We start from the raw sequence: 23,666 nt of genomic DNA, 5'->3' as shown, positions 1-23,666 counted from the left end.
TACTGTAATTGATTTACTTATTTATTATTTTTTTTCTTAATTCTATATTATGTATTGCATTGAACTGCTGCTGCTAAGTTAAGAAAATTTCACGACACATGCTGGTGATAATAAACCTGATTCTGAATAAAGGATTTGACTTTGGGAGCAATCATTGGAGCTGAGCATGTCATGCAAGTATAACAACCCCGTAGCAGTCATAGGCTAGCAGCAATTGTTTTGGTTTTGCCACTACAATGTGGTTGATGCGGTTACATTTCTGGTCAGTGGTGAGTGTCATGACATTTATGCCAACACTACATTGTATGTAAGAGGAACATGCCTGGGCTGTATTTTGTTGAAGGTGACATTGCTTGAAATGTGTGTAAATGAATGTTACATGATGTTATTGGGTCATTCATTAATGTTGTGTATGTCTAGCTACCTTCAGGTTGAGATTGCTTTATTTTCTGAATTGTGAATGCCATTGAACATTGTGATGTTTGCTCAGCTTCTGATCTGATATTAAAGACAGGTCATTGATGAGCAATTAAAGTTGGATGGTTCAGAACACACTGCCTTGAGAACCTCGTGCAGTGATACTCTGCAGCTGATATGATAGATCTCCAGTACCTCCAGCCACCCTCCTTTTGTTCAATATATGGTTTGGTCAATGGGAGTTTTCCCTTTTGATACTCTTGACCAGATTACCAGGATTCCTTGAAGTCTAATTGGTCAAAGTCTTGTACTTCACCTCCCTTTAGAATTCAGCTCTTCTGCCCATGTTGGACCAAGATTGATGATGCCAGGACCTGTGCTATCCTGCAAGAAACCCATCTGGATGTAGCTGAGTAGGTTATTGGCAAAGATGTTTCATTTAGTAGCACTGTTGATGTCACCTACTGGCAACATTGCAGATACTTGAGGGTATACAGTAGGGTACTACTCAGTCGATTGGATCAGTTGCATATCAACAGATTCTGCACTACAACTATCATGTAGATATGAGTGCAGTAACTACACTGGAAGGAGAGGGTAAAGTGATTAAGATTTATTTATCACATGTAGATTGAAACAGTGAAATTTGTGTTCACAACCAACGTAACCGAAAGATGTGCTGGGGGCAGCCCACAAGTGTCACCACACGTTCTGGCACCAACAATAAATAATTGAATTTTTACATCATGATGGGATTTGAACTCAGTATTCCACATTAGTAGTGAGTTACTAACCTGGCAATTTAACCACTGCACCACCACTCAGACAAGTATGGCTTGTTCTGGAGCACAGGTCCTCTTCGGCATTACAACCAAGGTGTTGAGTGATTCCATTGACTTTGCTGTATCTAGTGGATGCAGCTATTTGGCACAGGCTCAATTTGTTTGCAAATAGTTCAGCCTCCTCCTTGGTACACGTGCACTGGGCTCAGCCTTCATTTAGGATGGAGATATTCTCAGAGCTGCCTAGTTGCCTTCTCTTAATGGATACAGTCCAAGCCAGTTGTAACTGACCTACATAGCTCTAATTTGATCAATTGGTTATAGAATTATTAGCTCTGTCTATTGTTGTTGTTTTACCTTACACTTACCCCAATGCAGTGTGTAGTGAAATGATCTGTACGGACGGTATCCAGGACAAGTTTTTCCACTGTACTCTAGTACATGTGACAATAATAAATCAATTTACCAAATAAGTAGTTGATACTTGTTTCAACATACCTGAAGTCAGCAGATTTAAATGTAACCATGTAAGTGACGTACTGGACTTATATGAGAATGTCTATTGTATTATATAATCTTATTCTCAATTATGAATGTGTAACTATATTTAGTTCTTTTCATAAATTAACTGAAACTACCTGTTCAAATCAGTTAAGTGATTCTGCTGAGAATTATTAAGCAAATACAAAAACCCGTGCAATAGTTTGATTTTTCTTTTAAAGGGCATACTTCTCCCTCTAATGTGTTTAGTCAGGGACTACTGCTGCCGTCAGGGTCCAGAGCAGAAGTCGTGCACTTCAACAGCAGCCTTCAGGCTTATTCCCTTGAAAGCTCTGGCTGTCTCAATATAACAGGTAGAATTACTTTGTAATAAATCTTTCATAACTATCCGTCACTGACAGATGACTTACTTTACTGTATTCTAATTTTTCCCAGGAGAAAATGTTTCAATAACCTCTAACTTGGGATTTCCAAAGATGAATTGTGCATTTTTATATATAGAGGCTGATATTTATTTTCCTCACAGTAAAACTATTTATTTTCAATCCTATAGCCACAAAATAATAGAACAGCTTCATGCATTGACAGGCTGCCTGATCTATTAATGGTTCAGGTTTCCATCATAACAACAGTTGAGTTATAGTCTTAGATTTAATAAATCCTGTTATAAGGTTCATTGTTTACAGCTTGATAGTTGACTATTAAATCTTGCTCATGTTTAGAGTCATAGAACATTTCGCCCACAATGTTGTGCTGTCGTTTTAACCTACTCTAAGATCAATCTAACCCTTCCCTCCTACACAGCCCTCCATTTTTTTATCATCTATCTGCCTACTTAAGAGTTTCTTGAATGCCTCTAATGTATCTGTCTCTACCATTACCCCAGGCAGGGGGTTCCATGCTCATACCACTCTCTGTGTAAAGAAATCTGACAAACCCCCATACCATGGGTTCCCATTTCCAACCTTTTTTATGCCATAGACCTTTACCACTGAGGTGTCCGTGGACTCCAGATCAGGAACCCCTGCCCTATACTTTGCTCCTATCTCCTTACAATTAAGCTCATCATATTATCTAATTGCACCCTTGGAAAAAGTCTGTGGCTATCCACTTTACCTATGGCTCTTATCATCTTGTACACCTCTATCAAGTCACCTCTCATCCTCCTTCACTCCGAAGATAAAAGCCCTAACTTGTTCAACCTATCTTCATAAGACATTATGAGTCTTTATACTACATTGGATAGACCACAATTCATGAGCATTTCTGGGCCCCTTATCTAAGAAAGGATGTGCTGGCATTGGAGAGGATCCAGAGGAGGTTCACTAGAATGATCCCAGGAATGAAAAAGGGTTAACATATGAGGAGCATTTCATGGCTCTGGGCCTGTACTTGCTGGAGATTAGAAGAAAAGGGGAGATCTTTGGGGGGATCTTATTGAAACCTATCAAATAGTGAAAGGTCTCGTTAGAGGGTGCACGGTGAGGAGATTCCTATAGGGTGGGGGACCAGAGGGCATTGCCTTGTACTATGCTGTAATGTTCTATGACTGTAAGGACATCCCATTAGAACTGAAATGAGGAGGAATTTCTTTAGCCAGGGGGTGGTGAATCTCTGGAATCATTGCCATAGATGGCTGTGGAGGCCAAGTCACTGGGTATATTTAAAGCAGAGGTCGATAGGTTCTTTATTGGTAAGGGCGTCAAAGGTTACAGGGAGAGGCAGGAGAAAGGGGTTGAGATGGAATGATGGAGCAGGCTCGATGGGCTGAATGGCCTAATTCTGCTCCTATGTCTCTAATGGACATGCCCTCTAGTCCAGGCAGCATCCTAGTAAATCTCCTCTGCACAGTCTATAACTTCCACCTCGATAAGGTGAATAAGGTGACCAGAACTAAACACAATATTTCAGGTGTGCTGTAACTAGATTTTTGTACAGTTACAACATTACCTCATGATTTTTGAACTCAATCCCCTAACTAATTAAGGCCAAGACATTATACACCCAGTTTTTATACATTTCTAAATTGCCTCTAGATTCAGACTGAACACCAACTTGTAACCATGTAAGTAAATAACATGTTAAAATAAACCTCCAATCTACATGTGATTTTATTTTATTTAGAGACACAGCACGGTAAAATGCCCAGTGAGCCGGCACCACCCAGTTACACCCATGTGACCAATTAGCCTACTAACCTGTACGTCTTTGGCATGTGGGAGGAACCCTGGTGGTCACAGGGGGACATACAACCTCCTAGTTAACTGACACTTCGAAATCTCCACCATGTCAGGAGAGCAATTTGGCTCATAATTCTTCAATGATATAGGGAATTAGTTATGGAATATTTATTTTCATGATTAAAAGCACGGAGTTTTAGGAAAATAATAAATGCTCATAAAATGTTTTTATATTTTCTATTGGCAAAAGCACTTGTTATTATTTTTATTAAATACCATCAGATAATGTGTAATAAAAGGGTAATATTAGGATGAAATATTGAAATTCATTTAAAGACAAGAGATTTTGCAGAAATTGTTCTGTTCCTTTTTCAGCTACTTTACCAAGAAGTATGAGTTATATTGGCCTAGAGAGTCGACATGAGGCAGAGTAAGTATTTTGTACATCAGTACTGTGTACTTTTGAAAGCCTAAATTATGAAGGGATAACACTAGAAAATGCCTCTCTTGGTCTTCAGGGGATGATTTGTCATGATTAACTGCATTCCTCAAATTGTCTATAAAGTCTAGATGGATCTCACCAGGTCCCTCAACACCATCTCTTTAGCCAAGAAAGCACAGCATTATCTCCACTTCCTGAGGAGATCGAGGCAAGCAAGCCTCTCCCCACCGAGCCCCCATCCTAACTCATTTTTACAGGAGCACCATTGAGGGTGTCCTGACTAGCTGCATCACTGCCTGGTGCAGTAATTGCAAGGCATCTGAGTGCAAGACCTTTCAAAGGATTATGAGGAGTGCCAAGAGGATCCTCGCAGTCTACCTTCCACCCATCCGAGATATTTATCAGGAGCTCTGCATATGCAGCATGCTTAACATTGTCAATGACCCCTCCTACCCTCCCATCCGTCCCACTATCCCTTTGACACCCTATCATCAGGCAGGAGGCACCATATCATTAGCACAAGAACTGTGTGGATGGGAAACACCTTCTTCCCCCAGGCTGTGAGACAAGTGAACTCTTTGTCTCCACCCAGGTCTCATCACATATGAAGCATCAGTAACATTATACTGTCTGCTTCTTGGCTTGTGTCATCAGTGCACCTTATTACTTGTTAATTTATTTGTGGTAATATTACCTCAGTGTTAAGTGTGAGTTATATGTACTATGTTGTGTACCTTGGTCTGGAGGAATGTGGTTTTGTTCAGCGAGGTATATGTATCAATTGAATGACAATACACTTGAACTTGTCACAATGAAAGCTTCCAGGAAGTCACACTAATTTTTTTTTAAAGATTCTCAATTAGAATTCTCAGCCTCTTGTTACGTTGCATTATAGCCATACCTTCACAATTTTCTGCAGTTCTGGCCCCTTGTGTATCTCCCATACTTCTCCGCATAGGAGTTTTGAATGAATTTCCAGCTATCTGGTGCTCCATCACTGCTGAGAATTAAAAGCAGGTTTAATATCACTAACATACATTACTGTGTAAAAAGTCTGACACACCCTAGTTATATACTTTATATATATATATACGCCTCAGACCTTCGCACAGTACCGTATTTGTCAATGTAGAGCAGAGAGCAGGTTTGTAAATCTGGCGAAAGTGAAATATGTTGGGAATGGTGAGGGTGGAGCACCGTGGGAGGGGTATGGGACAGGTGGCAGAGAAGGAGTGTCTGGGGTAGGGGGCGCCCAGGTGCAGACACACCCAGCCCTGAGACACCAGGCAAGATAATTTGATTCCAAATAATTGGTTTATTGGTCATTACAAAATGTCTTTCTGGTGTTTTCTGCTCCCTCCCCTCTCCCTTTCCCTTTTCCCAACCATGATTCCTCTCTCCCTGCCTCTTTCCCACTGTCGGTCCACAATAGAGACCCATATCAGGTTTATCATCATTCACTTATATCATGAAATTTGATTATTTTTGGCAGCAGTACAGTGCAATACATAAAATTTCTGTGGTGCTGTGCAAAAGTCTTAGGCATCCTAGCTGTATCTATGTGCCTAACACATTTGCACAGAACTGTATGTTTGAGATTTGTTTTACAGCAGCAGTACAGTGCAATACTGTACATAAAATTTACTATAAGTTACAATAAGACACATCTACAAATAAATAAGTAATGCAAAAAGAGAGCAAAATGGTATGGTAGTGTACAGTTGGTAGTATATAGTATTGTGTACAGTTCTGGTCACCGAATTGTAGGACTAGGTGGGACTAGGTGAGAGTAGAAGTTCGACACAGACTAGAAGGGCCAAGGTGGCCTGTTTCTGTGCTGTAATTGTTATATAGTGTTCACAGACCATTCAGAAATCTGTTGGCAGAGGGGAGAAGCTGTTTCTAAAACATTGACTGTGTGTCTTCAGGCCCCTGTACCTTTTCATTGATGGTAGTAATGAGAAAAGGGCATGTCACAGATTGTGGAGGCCTTTTATGATGGATGCCACTTTTTTGCAAATGTCACTGATGCTGGGGAGGCTAGTGCCCATGATGGACCTGGCTGAGTTTGCAATCCTCTGTGCAGTGATGCCTCCTTACCAGATGGTGATGCAACCAGTCAGAATTTTCTCCATGGTACAAATGTAGAAATTTGCTGGAGCTTATGGTGACATACCAAATTTCCTCATACTCGTCCTTGAGACTGTCCTTTTTGACAAAGCTTTTAATCTCTCTTTCTCCTAAAATCTCCTTTGTTCAGGTTGCTGCTCATTCTTATTCAATTACAATCTGTGAAGCACGTTATGATGTTTTCCTTTGTTAGAAGTTCCATTCAATGGAACTTAGACACGGCTTTAGGGTGAAAGGGGAAAGGTTTAGAGGGAACATTAGGGGGAACTTCTTCACTCAGAGAGTGGTGGGAGTGTGGAATGAGCTGCCACCTAACGTGGGAAATGCGGGCTCACTCTAAGTTTTAAGAATAAATTGGATAGATACATGGATGGGAGAGGTCTGGAGGGTTATGGACTGGGTGCAGGTCAATGGGACTAGCGGAATAAGGTTTCGGCACAGACTAGAAGGATCGAACGGCCTGTTTTCTGTGCTGTAGTGTTCTATGGTTCTATGGTTCTAATTCTTTTCAGTTGAGTATGAAGAGTATTTATTTTTGCCGAGTTTCCCAGCCGTAGTGAAGATATAAAGATTGGCCACAAACGTATGATGAAAAATGAGAGGAATACAATGCTGCGGCTTCTAGTATTGGATGAAAGCAAACAGTCTGAGTCCAATGAAGAGTCATTGACTGGAAACCTTAACTGTGTGTGTGTCTCTCCAACAATACTCTCCCTGACTTGCTGACTGTTTCCAATTCTTTGCAGATGCAGACTTATGTAAGGCTACTGTGGGAAGCGAGAGGGGAGATTGTTGAGCCTCTGGCAATGATCTTTGCATCATCAGTAGGGACGGGAGAAGTACCAGAGGATTAGAAGGTTACAAACATTGTTCCCATGTTCAAGAAAGGGAGTAGAGATAACCCAGGAAATTATAGACCTGTGAGTCTTGCTTCAGTTGTGGGCAAGTTGTTGGAGAAGATCCTGAGAGGCAGGATTTGTGAGCATTTGGAGAGACATAATGTGATTAGGGATAGTCAGCATGGCTTTTTCAAGGGAAGGTCGTGCCTTACGAACTTGATTAAATTCTTTGAGGATGTAACAAAACACATTGATGAAGGTAGAGTAGTGGATGTAGTGTATATGGATTTCAGTAAGGCATTTGATAAGGTTCCCCATGCAAGGCTCATTCAAAAAGTAATGGGGCATGGGATCCAAGGAGACCTTGCTTTGTGGATCCAGAATTGGCTTGCCCACAGAAGGCAAAGGGTGGTTGTGAATAGTTCATATTCTGCTGGAGGTCGGTGACCAGTGGTGTTCCACAGGGATCTGTTCCGGAATCCCTCCTCTTTGTGATTTTTATAAATGACCTGGATGAGGAAGTGGAGGAATGGGTTAGTAAGTTTCCTGATGACACTAAATTTGGGGTGTTGTGGATAGTCTGGAGGGTTGACAGAGGTTACAGCGAGACATCAACAGGATGCAGAACTGGGCTGAGAAGTGGTTCATTTTGGTAGGTCAAATTTGAAGACAAAACATAATATTAATGGTAAGACTCTTGGCAGTGTGGAAGTTCAGCAACATCTTGTGGTCCATGTCCATAGGACACTCAAAGCTGCTGCACAAGTTGACAGCATTGTTAAGAAGGTGTATGGTGAATTGGCCTTCATCAACCGTGGGATTGAGTTCAAGAGCCATGAGGTAATGAGCTATATAAGACCTTAGTTAGACCCCACTTGGAGTACTGTGTTCAGTTCTGGTCACCTCATTACAGAAAGGATGTGGATACTATAGAGAGCATGCAGAGGAGATTTACAAGGATGTCTGGATTGTAGAACATGCCTTATGAGAATATGTTGAGTGAACTTGGCCTTTTATCCTTGGAGCAACAGAGGATGAGAGGTAACCTGATAGAGGTATAAGGCATTGATCGTGTGGATAGCCAGAGGCTTCTTCCCAGGGCTGAAATGGCTAACATGAGGAGGCATAGTTTTAAGGTTCTTGGAAGTAGGTACAAGGGGGATGTCAGAGGTAAGTTTTTCACACAGAGTGTGGTGGGTGTGTGCAATGCACTGCCAGTGAAGGTGGTAGAGACGGGTACAATAGGGTCTTTTAAGAGGCTCTTAGATATGCACATGGAACCTAGAAAAATGGAGACCTATGCAGTAGGGAAATTCTAGGCAGCTTCTATAGTACAACAACTGAAGACTATGGGCCAAATGTTAGAAAATGGGATTATTATAGAAAAGTGTTTAATGGTTTGCATGGACTTGGTAGATCATTGTTTCGTGCTACATGACCTCACTTGGAGCAAGCAATTAATGTAATCATTTCTAAAAATTAAAAAAAATGCAGGTAAGTACAATATATCTATTCAGTGACCAAAGATCATAATGCAGCTATCAACTCAGCTGATTTCTCTTAATATCACTGACTAACATAAAATCTCTGAATATCAGTTTCAAATGTAAAAGTAACAAGTCTCATTTAACACACCATGCCTCTTAACATAGAACGGCTTGTCATCTTAATTTATATCCCCAGTCCTGAGAGTCAAGCATTGTGTTATTGTATGGGCCTGTGAAACGTGCAGCAGCACTAGAAGTTCAAAGTCAATTTATTATCGAAGTATGTATGTGTCACCACAAACCACCCTGAGATACATTTTCTTGTGGGCATTCATGGTAGAAGAAAGAAATACAACAGAATCAATGAAAAACTACACACAAATTCAATGCTAGGCCATACTAAACTTCCAACTGGTAAATTGTCCTAATTTTGAATTAACTATTGACATTGGAAAAACTTGAAGTGCTCAATGTAGGACTCAATCCAAACAAATAGAACATGGATAAATAGTTCTCCCCCGCAGATTTTATCTTCAAGTAAATAGATACAATGGCTTTGTTCATCATCAAGTTAGTAGTCAGACTGTACCTCCCTAGTTAATAATCAGAATGATAAAGACATTCAAGTAAACTAGTTGTTTTTATTTAATGTTATAATGTTTATTTTACTTTGACCATGGTCTTGTTTTACAGACCTGGAAGAAAATCAAGGCATTCAAATACCAAATCTAGACCAGGTATCTTAAGTTTTGTTTGAAGGCATAATTATAACAAAGCAATCATTTAATGCTATGATTTTCAATACTTGCTGAGATGAATTGGTCTTTTCCTTGTCTTACTTGTTTAGATCTCCTACAACTAGGCTTACTCCTACCAATTCCTTCAGTTGGCATCAGAGCATGCTCGAAGAGAACAGGAAATTCCATAAGCTCAGGGTGGCAGTGTCATAGTCTACCTGATGTAGTGCTGCGAAGACTTAAGGACCATGGTAGCTATGTGAAATTATAGCCAAGGCAAACTGATAGGAAAAAGTATAGACTGGAAACAAAATATAACATTCACAGGCATTTAATGTTTATGAGAATTATACAAAAGACATATTCAGACTAAAATGGTGTAAGGAAATTCCCTACGATATTAGTGGCTTAAAGCTGTGTGGATTCAGGGCAAGACCTAGGAACATATACATTGGCTTCAGGGTACCACTGAATACAATAATACCAAAACATCTTTAGTTTGAACCAAAGTGGTAAAATTTAAAAGTAATATTAAATTAATTTGGTACAATAGAAATAAACACATTAAATTCAGAATTTAGAAAATGAATGGAATGTGAGCTTATGTGGCCACACAGAATTAATTTGGATATTGTAAAATATTGCACATAGTAAGGAAAATGAACAAAGTTTATTAGCAATGAACATGGTTGAAATAGTAAAAGATAAAAGATTTGCGGGAGTCCCTCTAATCTCAGTCCTTAGTTTCAAACAATGCAGAATATATTCAGATAAGCTCAGAATTAAAATGGTTAACTCTGTGGTTACAGTGGAATGATTCCATTAACGCAGCACTGTAAAGCAAGCAAACCGTGGAAAGCAGAGCCCTAAAGTATTGTGTGTGATACAGTTCCTACATTTGTTGGTTGGCAGAAGATTCAACCACAGTCACGGGTTTAAGCTTTCAAAGGCATGGATAACATATTTTCAATTTTTTCTGTATAATATCACAGTTTAAAGGATCAACTTTATTTGCCATGTACGACATCTATTGGAAACCTGCTGTGGTGTGTTAGTCAGGGCACGATGTGCAATGAAAACATTCAACAATTATAAAGAATAAAGAATTATATAAAATAGGTTAGAGTTTAGATTACAGATATGGAATAAAATGTGCATAGATAGATAAATAGCAGCATGTAATTACAATGTAAACAGCTTTATAAACAGTGGTTTAAAGTGTATACAGTGCAGTGCAGTGACGGGGGTAATAGGTAGAGGGGATAATAGACAATAGACAATAGATGCAGGAGTAGGCCATTCGGCCCTTTGAGCCAGCATTGCCATTCACTGTGATCATGGCTGATCATCCACAATCAGTATCCAGTTCCTGCCTTATCCCCGTATCCTTTAATTATTTGATAACTACAATGAATGACTAGATTAACTACCTTGGAGAAGATACTTCTAAGGTAGTGTGAAGTTTTTTGTTTTAATAGCTGTATAGAGCTTTCCAGAAGAGAATTTTTGGAAAAGGGAATTTGCAGGGTGGGTAGTGTTCGCAATGGTTTTTTCCCACCCATTTCTTTGTCCTGGACACATACACCTCCTGCAGCCTTTAAAACTAGTCTTCAGAATATAAAGCTAAGGTATTACTTTCCATGTAATTTACTATGTCTCTCTCTAACCATATCAGTTCTTTTGTACTATTATCTCTCATTTACTTACGGACACTACTCTCGTAGTTTTTCCATCATTTAATCACACTCTTTCCACTTGGAATTACCGTACCTTATTTTGGGATTCTCACCCATAGCATCTGCAGGAATAGCAGTGTCTCAACGGAAAGTACGACAAATCAGTGACCCAATCCAACAGATTCTCATTCAGCTGCACAAGATCATATATATCACACAGGTATGCGTTTGATTTGTTCTGTTATTTATCACACCCTGTTGCATTTAAATCTTTTCAGTTTTAATTTCAAATATACAATGTGAAACCCAGGTATTTATCTTCTAAATTGCTTAGCTTTTTCTCCGTGTGATTAGTAATGCGTCAGGACAGAAATCTGTACCCTTCACAGACAAACAATAGCCTGGAGTATAAACTACAATTTAAAATGTGTGTTCTATTAGCATTGTATGATCATTGTATTTAAACTTCTGTTCTGTATGCATAAGCAATGCAAATCCTAGGCCTTCTGCAAAAACTACACTGGCTGAAAGAAATTTCAAATGCGATCTTTTAAGCAATATATCCAGGTACTTAAAATCATAGCACTGATTTTAAGTTCAGGTTTATCGTCATTCAACATATACCGCCAAATGAGCCAACATTCCTCTGGACCAAGGTGCACAACACCTTGTATATAGGATAGAATAGAACTTCATTGTCATTACTCAAGACCATGAGGTTGTGGTGCTACTCCACAATCCGTGCAGAACAGGTATTGTATACTCATACACAGCACATAAAGTAATATTAGCACAAATAAATTAAGAAATAATAAGGTACATTTACAACACAAGTTAAAAAGTAAACAGTATAATACTGGTGCTTCATATATGATGAGACCTGGGCGGTGGCAGGAAGTTCAGTAGTCTTACAGATTGGGAGAAGAAGCTGTTGCCCATCCTAACAGTCCTTGTCCTAATGCTATGGTACCTCCTGCTGATGGTTGGGGGTCAAAGAGATTGTTGGATGAATGGGAGGAATCATTGACAATACTGAGGCCCCTGCTAAAAATTTGATTTTGTGTAGCAAGAGGGAGGATTAGGATTAATGTTCTATGAAACCCAATGGGCAGAGAATATTGTAGTTACACATCCTTCGCTCAGCCAAGAAGTTCCACGTGCCGCATAGTGGACGTCCACGTACAGTGGAGTTTAGCAAGGCATTTGACAAGATCCCCCATGGTAAACTAGTTGGTAAGATTAGATCTAATAGCATTCCAGCAAGAGCTAGTTAATTACAAACATGAGAAATTTTGCAGATGCTGGAAATCCAAAGCAACACACACAAAATGCAAGAGGAACTCAGCAGGTTAGGAAGCATCTATGGAAAAGAGTAAACAATTGACGTTTCAGGCCAAGACTCTTCTTCAGGACTGAGAAGGAAGGGGAAAGATGCCACAATGAAAAGGTGGGGAAGGGAAAAGAGGCTAGTTGGAAGATGATAGGTGAAGCCAGATAAGGACAAGTATCTGATAGAAGATGAGAGTGGACAATAGGAGAAAGAGAAGGAGGGGACCCAGGGGGAAGTGATAGTCTGGTGAGAAGAAGTGAGAGGTCAGAGTGGGGAACTGGCGGGGGGGGGGGGTGGAATTTGTTCACCGGAAGGAGAAATCAATATTCATGCCGTCAGGCTGGAGGGTACCCAGACGGAACACAACATGTTGCTCCTCCACCCTGCGGGTGGCCTCAAGAGGAGGTCATGGATCGACACATCGGAATGGGAATTGGAACTAAAGTGTCTGGAAGTCAGGATATCCAGCTTGTGGTGGGTGGTGCAGAGGTGCTCGATGAAACGGTCCCCTAATTTACGACGGGTCTCACCAATGTCTCACCACTCACCAGTGGACCCAGTAGAGAACCCCAGCAGATTCCAATGTTGAGGAGGCCACATCAGGACCAGTGGACCCAATAGAGAACCCTGGCAGATTCACAGGTAAAGTGTTGCCTAAGTGGTGGTGAGGGAGGAGGCGAATGGGCAGGTGTTGCCGTTACGCTGCTTGCAGGGATAAGTAGCTGGAGGGAGATTAGTGGGGAGGGACGAAGGGACGAGAGAATTGCGGAGGGAGCAATCCCTACAGAAAGCTGGGGGAGGGGCTAAAATGTATTTAGTGGTAGGAGCTAGTTAGTAGGTTGTCTGGAAGGAGCTAGAAGGTGGTAGTGGATGATTTTTTATTGTTTATTTATTGAGATACTGTGCACAATGGACCTTTCCAGGCCCTTTGAGTCATGTCACCCAGCAACCTCCAGTCTAACCCTAGCTTAATCATGGGATAGTTTACAATGACCAATTAACCTACTAACTGGCACATCTTTGCATTGTGGAAGGAAACCAGAGCACCCGGACGAAACCCATGCAGTCGTGGAAGAAAATACAAACTGCTTACAAACAGAGGCAGGAAATTGACCTGGGTCATTGGTACTGTAAGGTGTTGTGCTAACCACTATGCTACTCTGCTACCCCAACCATTTTTCAGATCAAGGGCCTGTATTAGTAGTTTGCCGCAGATATCAGTGCTAGGTCCCCTGTTGTTCATCATTTATATGAACAATTTGGATGAAATACAGGTGGTGGTGTAGTGGACACCGAGGAAGGTTATCTAAAACTCCAACAGGATCCGGATCAATTGGGAAAGTCGACCAAGGAATGGCAGACCGAATTAAACCCAGACAACTGCGAAGTGTTGTATTTTGGGAAGTTAAATTTGCACAGTAAATGGCAGGGCCCCAGAGTGTGTTGTAGAACGGGGAGACCTTCAGCAATACACGCAAAATGCGAGCAACTCAGCATGTCAGGCAGCATCTATGGAAAATGAACGAACTGTCAATGTTTTGGGTCGAGATCATACAGCCAGCTCATTCTTTGAAAGTAGCAACACAGGTAGACAGGGTTGTGAAGAAGGTGTTTGGCATGGTTTCCTTTATCGGTCAGGGCACTGAGTACAAGAGTTGATGTGCCGTGTTACAGCTGTACAAGACATCGATGCGACTGTACTTGGAGTATTCTGTGCAGTTTGAGCCACGTTCCTATTGGAAGATGTCGTAGCTGGAAAGGTACAGAAAAGATTCATGAGGAGGCTGACAGGATTGGAGGGCTGGTGATTTAGGGAGAGTCTGGACAGGCTGGAGCTTAGGAGGCTGAGGGGTAACCATAATGGGAGTAGATGAGGTGGATGGTAACAGTCATTTTCCCCAGGAGAGGGGAGTCCAAAACGAGAAGGCATGGATTTAAGGTAGGTGGGAAAATTTAAAGGGGATATGGTGGGCTTGATTTACTATACAGAGGGTAGTGGGTTTGTAGAATAAACTGCCAGAGCAAGTGTCTAGGCGAGTACAATTAAAATGTTTAAAAGACATCCAGACATGTTCGTGGATAGGAAAGTTAGAGAGGATAAAACCAAACACAGGCAAATGGCACCTTGGTTGGCAGGAATGAGCTGGGCTAAAAGGCCACTTCCCATGCTACATGATTTACAAGGGGGTAACTGGGGAGAGTCTAAGACCACTCAGGGAATTTATGCCCAGAGACAGTGGAAATGGGTGAGATACTAAATGAGATCTTTGTTATCAGTACTTACCAAGGAGAAGGCCGTGGAGAATAGCAAGATCAGGGAGGGGTATGCAGAAAGTCTGGAGCATGTTGGTATCAAGGAGGATGAGAAGCTGAGTAATCTGATGAACATTAAGGTAGATAAGACCTCAGGGCCGATCTATCCCAGGTTATATAAGAAACAAAAAAGGAAATTGCTGGTGTCTTAACAGAGATATTTGTATCCTCTTTAGCCATGGAGAAGGTACTGAGGGTTGGAGAACAGCTAATGTTGTTCCTTTGTTTAAACATGGCAATAAATTCAAACCAAGAAATGATAGGCTGATGAGTCTTACATCAGTGACAGGGAAATTATTGGAGAAGAGTCTTAGGGATAGGATATACTAATGTCTGGAAAATCAACGATCTTTTATGGATTGTCAGCATTTGTGTGGAAAACAAACTGGATCTAGTGTTTTTGAGCAGATGGAAAAGATGGTTGATGGGATAGGTCAGGGGGTGTTGTCTATGTGGACTTCAGTAAAGCATTTGGCAAGAGCCCCATGGTACACTGATCCAGAATATTAAGAAGCATAGAATTCATGGAGACCTGGTAAACTGGATCCAATATCTGTATGTCCACAGAAGACAGAGGGTTATTCTAACTGGAAGACCGTAATCACTGGTGTTCCAAAGTGACAGTGCTGGATCCTCTGATATTTGTGATTTAATGACCTGGACAAGAATGTAAGTGGACTGATTAATAAGTTTGCAGATAGCATGGAAAGTGGCGGAGCTGTAGATAGTGAGGAAAGTTGTCAAAAGGGCAGCGCGGTAGCGTAGCAATAACACAGTCCATTTAATGATCCATCACTTGAGCCTACCAAAACAAAATTCACCACATCACAAGCAGAGAAATGGATCCCTCCATGTTTTATTTCTGGTTTGGATTTTAATCCTGGTGCCTGAATTGGAAAAAGAATTATGCTAACATTATCTTGTCAAAAAAAGTCATATAGGAAAGTTTTATTAAAAATCTTAATAGATTAGAACTATTCATGGGGGACAAATTATCTTGAATCTTCTGTTACCTACAGATATAAATTGATGGGGTTAACTAACCATCTATCCTGTAGCTTCACATCACGTGCAAAATGATGTGACATGGGTTAAACCATTTTGTATACAAGATGCCTTATATGATCTACTGTATTCAATGCTTTTCAAATAATTAAGGCCATAATATGTTTTATAATATAAAACAATTGCTAAATGTGGAGAAGCTATACAGATGTTTCTCTAAATTAATGAATTAACTGAAAGCTCTTATATTTTAAATTCAATTCTCTCTCTCTCTCTCTCTCTCTCTCTCCCCCAGCTTCCACCGACTTTGCATCACAACTTTCGGAAAAGTGTAATTGAGAGGTTTAAGAAGTCATTGTTCAGTCCACTAAGCAATCCTTGCAACTTGAAAGCAGAACTTAAAAAGGTCTGTTGTCATAACAGTTAAAATGGAGATGAAAAACTTGGAAATTAAATATTTTGAAATTTCAAATATACTCCTGAACCACAGGCACCTGCAAGGTCAAGGGTATATTGAGGATAATTTCACAAAGTATAGGTCAAGAAACCTTTCACCAAATTACTATTGTGCAAAAGATTAAATTTTGTGTCATGTGAAATGAATTCAATCTGTTAACACAGTGAATTTTACTGTGCATTTCTAAATGCTATTGAAGTATTGCAGAAAAATAACTTGTAATAATTAGTATTTTTTAGATACCTTGTATTTTTTTCAATTGACCATTTTTTCATGCCATTCAGGGATTCTACAGAAATACGTTATCAAAATCACATCATAAGCAGATTTCATAAACTTTGTAAAAATATTTTGTAATGACAGCTTCTTCAAGGGTCCCCTGAACTTATTGAACTGAACATTGTGACAGCAGATTGCAACTTAATGCATCAGATGTCCAGGGAGAGTGCAGCATTCCCTGGAGACAGAGCAGGTAACAATCATTAATCAACTCTTTCCCTAACCCACCAAACATAACGAGATGAATAATTGCAGTGTATTCTGAGGATTGTGTATGTGCCAATGGTAGAAAAATAGTCATTATGGTGGATAGGAGACCATCGGGTGGGCTTCTTTGTCCTGAAAATCTTGAGGCTTGTTTTTAATGTTGTGGGAGCTGCACTTATCCGGGCAAGCCCATGCCTTTGGTAGCAAAGTTACTTCAAAAATATACCATCCATCATTAATGACCCACACCACCCAGGACATGCCCTCTTCTTATTACTACCATCAGAGAGGAGGTACAGGAACCTGAAGACACACACTCAGTGCTTTAGGAACATCTTCTTCACCGCCACCATCAGATTTCTGAACAGACAATGAACTAAACTATGAACACAACCTCACTATTTTAGATCTCATTTTGTACGACTTATTTAATTTAATTTGTTATATATTTTTTATTGTACATTAGTTTTTTATGTATTGCACTGTACTGCTACCACAAAACAACAAATTTCATGAAACTTCCAGTGCCTTGTTTGTTACAATTTTACCTCTAACTTGACATCTGGTACGTGTTAGTTAATTGCACACTGATTATATTACTCTCTGTATTTACTTGCTGGTCCATCATTGTTCTTCCTTCCAATCGAACTCCAGTCAACACCTACAGCTATGAGTATGAAGAAGGAATAACCTATGAGCAGATGCAGGTCAGTGTTTCATCAGTTACATGTTTAACCGTGTTTACCTTTAATAACATTTTAACATGTAGCACGTTTGAAAGTAGTGAGACCACATCCAGTTTTGATTTTTATATTTAGAGATGCAGCTCGGTAATATGTCCTTCCAGCTCACCAAGCACAGACCACCCAGTTGCATGCATGTGGCCCAATTAAACTACTATCCTGTATGTCTTTGGATTGTGGGAGGAAACCCACACTGTCACAGAGAGAACGTATAAACTCCTTATAGTCAGCAGCGGGAATCAAACCCAGGTCACCGGCACTTAAATAGAGTGAGGCTGACCACTGTGCTACCATGCCTAATGTTTTGATATATAAATATGATCCATTACCATATTGGATTCTATCCAGTACACATTGGGTCATGAAATCAGTCATTGTTCCATTAAACAGTAGAAAGATGAACTTTATTTGACATGTACAGTGAAATGTATCACTTGTGTCAAATAAAGTCAGCGAGAATTGTGCTGGGGGCAGCCCGAAAGTGTCGCCTTACTTCAAACAGCAACATAGCCTGGCCACATCTCACCAACATCTCACCAACTCTACCTCTGGAAGGTGGGATGACGCCAGAGTACCTGCAGGAAACCCACACAATCACAGGGAGAACATACAGATACCTTACAGTGATAGGAATCGAACTCCGGTTGGTGATCACTGGTGCTGTAAAGCGACCGCACTAAACGCTATGTTACCGTGCCAACCTTAAGTGAATACTATTTCGCTAATATTTACTTCTAGTATTTGAATGGCAAGGAATTAAATTGCTTGCTGACATTTTTAAAAGATGGGGGGAGGGGAGGGAGAAACACAAGGTGACAGGTGAAACCGGGAGGGCGAGGGGTGAAGTAAAGATCAGGGAAGTTGATTGGTGAAAGAAATACAGGGCTGGAGACAGGGGAATCTATTAGGAGAGGACAGAAGGCCATTGAAGAAAGAAAAGGGGGTGGGGGGAACACCAGAGGGAGGTGATGGGCAGGCAAGGAAATAAGGTGAGAGAGGGAAAAGGGATGGGGAAGGATGAAGGAGAGGGTGGGGGGGGGCATAACCGGAACTTCGGGAAAGCAATGTTCATGTCATCAGGTTGGAGGCTACCCAGACAGATTACAAGGTGTTGTTCCTCCAACCTGAGTGTGGCCTCATTGCGACAATAGGGGAGGCCATGGACTGACATATTGGAATGAGAATGGGAAGTAGAATGTGGCCACTGGGAGATCCTGCTTCTTCTGGTGGACAGAGCACAGATGCTTGGCAAAGCAGTCTCCCAATCTACTTCGGGTCTCACCAATATTCAGGAAGCCACACCGGGAGCACTGGACACAGTATATGACCCCAACAGACTCACAGGTGAGTGTCACCATACCTCTCTTGTCCGCCAGAAGAAGCGTGATCTCCCAGTGGCCACTCATTTTAATTCCTGTCCTATTAGATTCCCCTTTCTCCAGCCCTGTATCTCTTTCACCAACCAACTTCCCAGCTGTTCACCCTCCCCCTCCCAGTTTCACCTGTCACCTTGTGTTACTCCCTCTCCCCACCTTTTAAATCTACTCCTTACCTTTTTTTCTCCAGTCCTGCTGAAACATCAGCTGTAAGTCTTTTCCATTGATACTGCCTGACCTGCTGAGTTCCTCCAGCATTTTGTGTGTGTTGCTTGGATTTCCAGCATCTGCAGATTTTCTCGTTTGCTAACATTTTTGTTTGTTTCGCATATAGATGATGATTGAAGAAGTTCTTATTGAAAATGGTTATTATGACATCCTTAACACTGTTAACAGGTGAGTTTGTACACCAGCAGAAATACTTCTAACCCTCAAGAACAAACAGCTTTGGGTCAGCTACAGATAAAAAATATCCCATTTCGACTGGAATACACTTCAAATGAATTTATTTCCAGTTAGACTTGAGCTGAGCGTCCAGACGGATCATTAGATATTTTATGGAGGCATGCTGCCTCAAATTGTGTTTGTAATTTTGGCTGAATATTTCCTAGCTGGGTTTGCCCAGTGCTGGGAGGCAAGGACTAGCGCAGGAGATATGTGACAATCCTACAATGTCTGCAGGTACAGAAAGCAGATCCCTGTACACATCAAAGTCAATTCATTATCACCATATTCTATCTTGTGATTCATTTCCTTGCAGGCATTTAGTGCAAAATAAAGAAACAAGATGGAATTTTTGAAAACTATAGAAAAATAAAGACTGACAAAAGACCAAAGTGCAAAAGGAAAATTTTAAAAAATTAAATAGAACTGAGAATATGTGTTGTAGAGTCCTTGAAAGTGAGTCTGTAGGTTGTGGAATCAGTTCAGAGTTGTGGTGAGTGGATTTATCCATGCTGGTTCAGGAGCCTGACAATTGAAGGGTAATAACTTTCCCTGAACCTGGTGGTGTGGGACCTGAGGCTCCTGTACATCCTTCCTGATGGTAGTAGTGATAAAAGAGCATGGCCCAGATGGTGGAGGTCCTTGATGTAGACATAACATTTACCAATGTCCACACAGTTACTGCTTCTGCTGCTTTGTGATACAAAGAGTTCACATGTACAATTCCAGCTACCTTCAACTCTCCCACAATCACACTTTATACTGCAACCCTGCAATTACACATCCACCTCAAACTCTGTTCCCCTCACAGTGATAACGCACACCTTCACCCCCCCCCACCACGATTCCCTCCTGCTTCGATCACCAAAGACCACACTGAAATCTACTCTCCTCAAAATTCATGATCTAGATTCATCCTTCACTTGTCAGGGAGGATTAAGTATATGCTCTTAGAGAATGTTTGGATTCAGATCAGGACAACCCTTGTCCTGGCGTCACTGCATGGGACTGGCGCTACCTGTCCTGCAGCATCACAACAACAGCTGGGTTCAGGACAGGCCCCAGTCTTGTACCTGAGAAGACTATAATCCTAATTATGCTCGCCCCCTTCCTGACAGACAAATTATCATCACCCGTCCTGCTACCTGTACCAAAATGAGAAAATACTGATTTCCCATAGAATTCCAAACAGTTTATTGTACCATCATGGTGCAAGGATGATCAAATTTCTTTTTCATGTTATACAATGGAAGAGTTTCATCTCTACTGCCAGTTGCCACATTTAGAGCCACAGTGGTTAAAGAGACAGTAAACGTGATGGGTAAAGTCAGCTTCAGGATCCCAACTCTGTGCTCAGTAGGCAGTACAAAACCACAAACTCCGCTTCTCTTTTCACATCTGTCACTGGACTTGCTGAGTGCTTCTAGAGCTTGAGCAACTCAGCAAGTCAGGCAGCATCTATGGCCAAGGCCCATTAGGTTGACTGTTTATTCATTTCCATAGATGCTGCCTGACCAGCTGAGTTCTTCCAGTATTTTAAGATTTGAAGATTAAAGTTCAAAGCAAATGCATTATCAAAGTACATATATGTCACCATTACAACCCTGAGATTCATTTTCTTGTGGGCATAATCAATAAATCAATAATAGAATCAATAAAAGATCACTTTATTTGTCACGTGTACATCAAAACAGAGTGAAAGGTGTCATTTGAAACAAATCAAATCTGAGAGGATTGTACTGGGGGCAATCCACAAGTGTCACCATGTTTCCAATATCAACGTAGCCTGCTGACAACCCGCGACCCCGAACCCTACATCTTTGGAGTGTGGGAGGAAACTGCAGCACATGGAGGAAGCCCACCTGGTGTTGGGGAGAATGTACAAACTCCTTACCTCCAATAACTGGGATTGAACTTCAGTCAGTGAGTGCTGACACTATCGAGCGTTACACTAACTACTACGCCATCGTGCTATCGTGACACTATCGAGCGTTACACTATCGTGCTACCCCTGCTTCCCCCACTTCCCCTGGCAGGATGTTCCAGGCAAACACCACACCCTGTATAGGGAAGAAAACATGCTTCATAAATCTCTTTTAAACTTTCCCCCATGACCTTATGTCTGTGCCCTCTGGTATTTAACATCTGCACCCTGGGACATAGAGCTGAGCATCTATCTTATCAATGCTTCTTATAATTTTATAAACTGAAGAGATTTTGCAGATGCTGGAGATCCAGAGTAACACATACAAAATGCTGGAGGAACTCGGCAAGTCAAGAGCATCTGTGGAGAGGAATAAACTGTTGATGATTTAGTTCAAGAACTTTCATCAGATGAAACATCGACTGATAATTTTATATAATTAGGTTATGTGTTTCCTCAGGCTCCAGTGCTCCACAGATATAGAGGATAAAGAAATTTGGAATATTCCCTCAATCCTTGCTAATTTTTATTGATGCATTCTATCGGATGCATAACAGCTTGGTATGGCAACTGTTCTGCCCGTGACATGAAGAAACTGCAGATAGTTCTGGACCCAGCTCAGCTCATCACCTCAGTAAAGCAGTCAGCTTAATCAAAGCCTCCATCCACCCCAAACGTTCTCTGTTTTCTCCCCCTCCCATCAAGCAGAAGATACAAAAGCCTGAAAGCACAGATCACAAGTCTCAAAGACAACTTCTGTTTTTAAACTTGAATGGACCGCTTCTACGATAAAATGGACTCTTGGCCTCACAATTACCCTGGTTATAATCTTGCACTTTATCATTTACCTACACAGCACTTTCTCTGTAGCTTTTACCCTTTATTCTGCATTGTTATTGTTTTATCTCTAAGCACTGTGTAATGATTTGATCTGCACAATCAGTATTCAAGACAAGCTTTTCACTCTATTTCAGTATATGTGACAATAATAAACCAATATCAATACCCTAGCCCTATCAATGTCATTGGTTCCCAGGTATATCACAAGAATTCTATCTTTCAACAACTTCTCCAATTTCTCGAGCTCCAAGGCAAAATACTTAACCCTGACATGTTATGGGCAACAGAATCTTCAGCACTCACCCCAATAGTTATTTTATAATATTTGATTTTCTTGTCATTGTTAGGCCCTCAAATACAGTAACTTTTTAAAATTTATTTTCTAGAAATCACACTTACCCATGGACATTCAAGAACTATCTGCCTTCCCGGAGATAGTCTACCTTTCAATCTTTATGGCAACTTGCCGAGAGAAGTAAGCTGGGACTGCCTTCACACAGATGTGTATTGAAGAATTTAAATCTGGCAACTTTTGGAGAGACACAGTAAATGCGCGCACACACACACAGAGCAAACTGATGAATACACATCCTTAAAATGTTTTGTTATTCTTGGGAGATATCATTAATTGAGAATAATGAGCATACCAATATTAAGGAACCACCTGCCCCTCTCCCCACCCCTAACTATTCCCAACAGATTTCAGGAAGGGTTTATTCTGTTCACTCTATGTATTGATGTAAATAACAGAGCGAAGATTGAAGTTGATTTCAGGTTTACAATGCAGTCCATAGTGTAATTTTCCTTATCCCATTTAGAGCATGAATTAGTTTCTCATTTCTTCATGAAATTGGTTTATTTAACTGAGTTCTTAAACATTTGCCATGGCAAATGGAAAACACTGACGATTAAAAACTTAATTGCAGGTATGTCTCAGATAAGCATGACTGTCACATCTATCTGCTGTTTACTCTATATAAATTGGTAACATAGATTCCATATAGAAAATGTAGATTAGCAAATGGACTATCTGATAAACTATTAGGTTCGATTTTATGAGATTGGTTATCATATTTTAGTAATGGACAAAACCTAGTAACTGTTCAGTTTAATATTCATAAGTGTATGTTTTGTGTGAACTTATTGGAGAAGGGAGAACTGATGGAGGAAGGGTGACATGTAGAGTTACGTCTTCACCTGCAGAAAGCAGAAACACAAATGATCTGATTTTCAGTTGTAGTAGAATTAGAAGATAATGACTGTAGAATTAGAAGATAAGATTTTGATGAAAGAACAAGTTATATCTTGATCTGAAAACAATTGCAATTTTCTGTTGTGAACAGATGTCCTTGTGTTATGAGGGAATCAAAGGCATTCTGAAGTATTTTCAATGAAATATGCAAGACTTAATGAACCTAGTAAAGGTTAATTACTGAGTGTTTGTGACACACATTCCCTGTCAACAATTTTTAAAATATTGCTTAATGCAGAAAAAATGATGATATTTATTTTTCTAATTGCAACCGTTAACCACTTTAGTAGTGCATTTTGTCTGGT

General features: G+C 40.5%; 1 protein-coding gene across 1 annotated transcript in view; it reads left to right on the top strand.

Moving 5' to 3' along the window:
- nek10 (NIMA-related kinase 10) overlaps positions 1–23,464 on the top strand; it is a 113,208-nt gene extending 89,744 nt beyond the window's left edge. The window contains exons 28-36 of the mRNA XM_063069492.1: positions 1,922–2,053; positions 4,256–4,310; positions 9,472–9,515; positions 11,311–11,411; positions 16,135–16,245; positions 16,660–16,768; positions 17,437–17,489; positions 19,236–19,297; positions 22,496–23,464. Of these exons, the coding sequence (XP_062925562.1) occupies positions 1,922–2,053; positions 4,256–4,310; positions 9,472–9,515; positions 11,311–11,411; positions 16,135–16,245; positions 16,660–16,768; positions 17,437–17,489; positions 19,236–19,297; positions 22,496–22,547 (719 nt within the window). The 3' untranslated portion in view covers positions 22,548–23,464. The remainder of the gene's footprint in view (positions 1–1,921; positions 2,054–4,255; positions 4,311–9,471; positions 9,516–11,310; positions 11,412–16,134; positions 16,246–16,659; positions 16,769–17,436; positions 17,490–19,235; positions 19,298–22,495) is intronic.
- The last annotated feature ends 202 nt before the right edge of the window (positions 23,465–23,666 follow it).

Source organism: Mobula hypostoma, chromosome 17 (assembly GCF_963921235.1).
Source record: "Mobula hypostoma chromosome 17, sMobHyp1.1, whole genome shotgun sequence".
NCBI lineage: Eukaryota > Metazoa > Chordata > Chondrichthyes > Myliobatiformes > Myliobatidae > Mobula > Mobula hypostoma.
Note: the sequence above shows the minus strand (reverse complement) of the source record. Positions and strands in the feature narration are given on the sequence as shown.